Source organism: Typopeltis vanoorti, chromosome 10 (genome assembly GCF_054136105.1).
Source record: "Typopeltis vanoorti isolate ZY-2024b chromosome 10, IOZ_Tvanoo_1.0, whole genome shotgun sequence".
NCBI lineage: Eukaryota > Metazoa > Arthropoda > Arachnida > Uropygi > Thelyphonidae > Typopeltis > Typopeltis vanoorti.
In genome coordinates this window covers 63,277,867-63,284,525 of record NC_143558.1, presented here as the reverse complement: position 1 = coordinate 63,284,525, position 6,659 = coordinate 63,277,867, and the positions used below count along the sequence as shown (strand labels likewise).

Genomic DNA, 6,659 nt, shown 5'->3' with positions numbered 1-6,659 from the left:
GTAATATAAAATAAGTTGTAAATAAAAATAATGAAACAAAATGATATAACAAATTAATTCTTTGACGTTTGTTCTAAAGTGCTTTCCTGCAGATAGCCTAAAATTACATACATCTTAATGCAGCGTTTACTTGAACTTTTTGAGACTGTAGTATCCTACATAAAAACTTTCTTTCTTGTGGACTCTCTAATGAAAATTTTCATTAAAAAAAGTACTGGAAAGGAATTGTGACAATGAAAAATATTTTAATCAAGGACAAAGACAATACTGGGCAGGTGAAATTAAAGCACATTTCTTTTACATTTTAGCAGTTAACACAAAGTTAACAGTTACGCGAAATATGAATTATTGATCTGAAATATCTTGTGTATTTACAATGCTGATATATAATTTTAAATAAATCATAAATCCTACATAATTTCTCAGTTGGTTAATTACAGAAGTTCTAATGAAAAAAAAAAAGTAACGATTTTAAAGTCATGCTAACTCCAAGTAGAGAACAAAAGAAATAATTTTGAATGAGGTACAATAATTCAAAAGAAAAACTATGCATCGTGCACATAAACTACACATTTATAATAGAAATTACAGAAGTTTTGGAAATTAATCCTTCCAAAACTTACAGCCACAAAGTAAAATTATATATTATAATATGTACATAATTTAATTATAATATATACATAATTTAAATACTACAGCTTTTGTAGTTGCTTCATTGGTATTTTATTTTCAAAAAACCACATTAATGCAAAAAGTAGTGAAGACGGTTTTGGAACTTCCTCATCAAACATCATTTTTCTTGTATCAGAAATCGACAGCTCTATAACTTCAAGTAATTCATCTTCTAAGGAGTTACCTCCACCTTCGTTGATTTGCATATCATCAGTTACTTCCACATAAAACAGTGTCTGCAAAGAACCTGAGACTCCTACACCAGCCCTAAAAACAACAAAAGATTTATCTTATTGGGTTTTATATAATAGAAAGACCACTAATAACAGCAAATTGCATCATAATTATTATTAGGAGCCTGTCAGACTCCTTGGTTTATCTCTCTCGAATATGACAGTTCGTAATTTAATCTTGCATGATATTTAATCTTTAATCTTGCATGATATTTAATCTTTAACCTTGCACAATAAAAATATTCTAAAAGCTATCATAAATATATATGATTATTTTCATATATACTTATGATAGCTTTTAGAATATTATTTGGTATTTGTGTTTCTTTTAATATGTTAAATAAAATACTTCTTTTAACTTTATGAAATGCTTTTTCTAAGTCAATAAATGTATATATCAGCAATATGGAATTTCAAATACTGTCAAATATTATATTTTGGTTTTCTAAGGCATTTTTGACTGTATCAATCAACCTAGATCTTGGTCATCCTCTGGTCTTTGTTGTAACATCCTGCTATCAAACAGCTGTTGTGGTAACCTTTCTTGCCATTCTCTTTAAGTGACTACACCATCTGAAATTATTATTATTATTAACATCTGACTTCCATGGAGATTCATCATGAGAGGTATGCTATCACACACAAAGCTCATCCACTGTGCCATAAACTGAATCAATGCATCTATATTCATAACACACTCAGGCAATGCATTCCACTTACCAACCGCTCTCCATGTAAAGAACCACACTTCCCTGCTCACACCCTCCTTATGCAGGAGGGTATTAACCTGAATGCTAACAATGTCAAGTTTCTTTGATTTTTAATATGATCCAGTCATTGATGTCATCTGTTCACTCCCTTAATTTTTCTTAGAACTCTCATATATGTGATCTCTAGTCTTTGAAACTTATTTCTAATCCTACACTCAGATCAATAAGTTAAAATTAGTTTGAAGAGTCTTGTATACAGCTAGTTTAGTGTTTTGTTTATTTTATTTCATATAAATTATTCAGCTGACTTCCTTGATATCAAATTTTTCAATTCAGTTATCTTTTTCCATATTTAACTTGCCATCTTCACTAAAAATTGTACCTGAATAGCTGAGGTATTTTACTTGTTCAATGGCTTCTCCATTTGAAATACAGCTAATGTTTTAAGTGATGGTGCCTATTTTCATGGGTCTGTTTTGTTTTGTTGTTTTAGCTGATTTTCATAGAAAACTTGTTATAGTAGTTATTCAATTTAGTTAAGGAATCCTGTAGACTTATACTGGATTTATTTAAGAGTATAATATCATCTGCATAAAGTAGAGAGTTGAGATTAACATCAATTTTGATATCAGGTTTAATCCTACTTTTCTTCCTAATGGGATCCATGAACAGCAGTGGAGATGGTGTGTGCATTCTTGTCTTACACTTGATTTTATATCAAACCATCTTCCTGTATCTTCCTTCAATTACTAACTGCCGATTTAAACATAAATACAGACCATGTATTGCTAAATATAATGTCTCATTCATCACATATAACTATGGCATTCTAAACAGTTTTTCTCTTGGTAACTTGGCATATATATATTCCTTTTCCAGATTTACAAAATTTAAATAGAGATCAAAGTTACATATCCATGATTTCTGAACTATTGGTCTTAAAGTAAAAATCTGATCCTAACAATTCCTATTTGAACTGAATCAAGCTTGTAATAAATCGACACACAAAATCAGTTTTATTCTTGTTAAAATGCTCCAAGCACTGTTTAGAGATTTTCATGCGAGAAAGAGATTTTGTGCATTTTTGATATGCTGTGAGCAAGCATGGCACCCATCTTACACAAAGCTTTTTTATTTGCAATTCTTTATGCAAAATATATCCTACATGTTCTTTTGAAATGCCTATAGTCTCAACACTTGCAGGTCATCTAAAAGCATATCGTGCACTTGTTCAATGATTTCTGGTGTTGTTACACTTTTTGGATGTCCTTCACGTGGACCATCTTCAAGGCTGGTACGGCCACGTTTAAACTCAGCAGCCCATTTCTTAATTGTTGAAAACGAAGGAGAAGAGTGCCCATACACTTTTATGAACTTTCAACGAATTTTCTTTAGCATTAAATCTTCTTTTACAAAGAATTTTATAACTGCACGATACTCAATTTTATCCATTTCAATGATACAGACAACACTTTTGCTTCAGACAGCTGTATAAAACAAATAGAATGACTTGCAATTATTTCACACGGATGCTTATGACAGATGTATCAACATAGAAAAAAAAATCTTGTCGATAGTGTTGCCATCTATGGTTGAGGCCAAGAACCTTTCAGACCACCCTTGTGTATGTATATGTGTGTGTATATATATATATATATATATATATATATATATATATATATTGTAATTTTTTAATTTATTTTTACAGTAGTAGTCTGGAAACCCTGCTTTAGAGACTAAACACAGAACTTTTTCAAGTCACTTCAGGCTTCCAATAAGCATGATGGCTTAGTGGATACCAAATGGCAGTTATACTTTCAGCGGCTAGAAAGCCCCTTGATGAGTGTTACAGACTGTATACCTTTCATCCAGCTCTGCTTCTTCTGACTTATTTTTCTCCAATTTCTGCAGTGACGATCTTGGTAAGTTGGGATGAAAAAAGTATGAAGAAACTCAAGTGGTTACTGGATGTCACTAAAGCATTTAATGCCTTCATGCAAAACCCAAACTTGTAGTCAGTCTTCTGGCTTTTACAACTGGGTTACTGGTCTTTCTCCCTGGTTGCATATTATGTGTATTGTTGGATGAATCTTTATCCTTGCACTTTGCAACTAATGCTAGGATACTGTATGGGTTCACTCATTCACAAACATGCTCTTTACTGTATATCAGCCATCTCTAGCTGACTTAACATCCATATCAGAGTTTTGTTGAAGATAGGAGCCCCCATAGCTCAGATGGTTTTGATAATGCCCTTCGGCTGGAAAGATCTGGATTCAAATGACATGTAGGATGTGAAGAACTATTATCAGGGCATTTCAACTGAAGGTAATTTAGTCAGTCTCATACAGGGGTGGCAGGGTTTTTCTTTCTGGAAACTCAGGTTTTTCATCCTACAAAGCAGGCAAACTGGCATTATCAGGGCTTTTCAACTGAAGATGAGTTAGCCAGCCACATGCAAAAGTGGTAGCCCCCCCCCCCCCTTCCTGGAAACTGAGGTTTTTAATCCCACAAATCAGGCAAATTTGTATTAGAACACAAAGCAATAAACAGACATAATAAACTGACTTCATAGCCTGGGTTGCTTTGGCCATAAATCCAAATAAATAAACATACAACAAACAAGCTGATGATTTTGTAATTTATCTCATTTGAAAAACTTGCACTATAGAATTCATTATAACTTCTAAATTATTTACTTCTACACTCCTAATTCTAACCTTCAACCATTCTACAGAGGGGATTTCAATAACATTAATTTCAATGATAGAAAAAAATAATTTCTTGTAAACAAGAACATCTTACAAAGAAGAAACAAACATTTCTCTAAGAGCTTCCTTAGTTTGACAATATCGAAATCTATAGACAATGCAAGATTTTCTATCCCCCCCCCGAAATTAACTACTATTCATCCTTCTTGGCAAAAAAAAAAAACATAACATCTTCAGTATCACCACCTCCTCAGTGTCCAAGAAATTATAATTTTATTAGTATTATGAATAATAATATAAGTATATTATAAGAATATAAGAATGAAATACTTGGTTGGATGTTGTCATAGACAAGGTAATGTGGATGGTAGTGACTATGAAATGTATAATCAAATTAGCCAAGCAAATAAGAAAAGAGTGATCATTATGGATGATTTTAATTATGACAATATAGACTAGAATGATGAGATATCAACTGGAAGTCTTGAGTTTTTGAGGGATAACTACCTCAGACAGTATATAACAGAGGGCACAAGAGGATTGAGAGTCTTGGATTTGGTCATCTCATCAGATAATGTAATTATAAAAGTCAAATCACCCACCAATTTGTGAGAGCAACCATGAGGTGATTACCTGGATGGTTGCCATCAGTGTGAGGACCTCTGTAAGAAAAGGGTATATATGGAACTACAAGGAGGGTAATTATGAAGAGCTCAGGAGACAGCTTGCAGGTGTAGCATGGAATGAGGAGTTAGCTGGAAAAGAGATCAATGCAGCTTGGGGGATTTTCAAAATCTATCTAGTAGACACAATCTAAATGTATTCCAAGGGTGAGAAGGTTAAATAAAGTAGGTTGAAATGGATGAATAACGAGATTAAGCATGCGATACAGAGAAAAAGGGCATTATGGAGGTAGCATAAGAGAAGTGGAAATAACCAATTCCATGAGGACTACAAAGACCTGGCAAGGCTGGTGACTTGGTTGGTGAGGGCAGCTAAAATGAGGTATGAACAGCAGTTAGCTAATGAAACCAAAAAGAATCCTAAGGAGTTCTTTTAATATGTAGTCAGCAAAAGAAAGAATGATTATGGAAGGATGACATTGATTGGAGAAAATGATATAAAGACAGCTGTTGCAGAAGTTGTGGTGGAGATACTTAATGAGCAGTTCATAAAGGTGTTTCAATCTTGTGAATGTGACTTCATGGAGAGCAGTTGATGATGCGTGAGTACATACCATATTTACTGAAATATAACTTGCACTCTCCCCCCCCCCCAAAAAAAATTAAAGTTAAAAAATCATTCTGTGAGATATATGTAGGGATTTTCAGAAACTAAAGTTTTTTTTAGGCAAAAACTAAATTGATGTTTATAATTAAATCCTCAGTATTCATTATAATTTATAATTGCTCACATTATTTATAAAATTAAGGCATTTTAATGTTAATTACCAAAATTATTTATGTGATCAGTCGCTCACATTCATCAAGCGATATATCTGAATTTTTTAGCGACAATGCTTCTGTAATTAAATTATTTCTAGCGAAATCATGTCCCAAGCTCTCAAAATCCAGTTGCTCAACAGTTCTAATGATGGTTTCTTAATCCACCCTCGCACAATCCAAGATTGAGTAGAAGGCAATGTTCTCACTCCCACATTTTTTCTACTGGTTCCTTCCGTCTCTATGCATATGATTGGTGTGGTATTAACAAAAGATTGCACGACTCAATGACAAACCCAAGCCAACAATTGTTGAGTTGGAATACTGATTCTCTTCAACTGAATTCAAAATATCTGAAACTGCCATAACAACATTCACTATCTATTTCTTAAAGTTTTAAACTTTTTCATGTGCAAACTATATGCAAAACTTTTCAATTTCTTTTTCCATAAAGTAAAATCAGGGGTGCAAGATATATATATGAGGGCAAGTTATATTCAAGTAAGTGCAGTATACAGAATATTCTATATTGCTATAAAAATTATGGAGGTTAGCATGGATATGTCACAGATGGCATCTTGTTTTTGTATCTGGTCACATTTTAAAATCAAGGTAAAAGTATGCTCAATGGAGTAAATGCACTGTGTGGCATTTCTGAATTCTTCAAATGCATTTTCCAGATTGCAACAGGTCTCAAGACACATAATACAAAAATGCCATGTGTGGACAAATGATCAGAACAGAAGAGGGATCTGTTAATATGTGTCGCAAAGAGCTGGAGATTGTATGCTTTGGAGAAGATGATATAAGAAGACTGTTCAAAGAACAAAGGTATATGAAATGAAGGAAAAGGATGAGAAGTTGGTTTGGTGAGTCTGGAGCTGAATAGTA

At 33.0% G+C, this 6,659-nt stretch overlaps 1 protein-coding gene across 2 annotated transcripts in view; it reads right to left on the bottom strand.

Moving 5' to 3' along the window:
- Positions 1–233: 233 nt before the first annotated feature.
- Positions 234–6,659, bottom strand: part of LOC150102464 (uridine diphosphate glucose pyrophosphatase NUDT14-like) — a 70,884-nt gene continuing 64,458 nt past the window's right edge. For both annotated transcript variants that reach the window (XM_090398777.1, XM_090398778.1), the window contains one exon: positions 234–939. In XM_090398777.1, the coding sequence (XP_090254903.1) occupies positions 693–939 (247 nt within the window). In that variant the 3' untranslated portion in view covers positions 234–692. The remainder of the gene's footprint in view (positions 940–6,659) is intronic.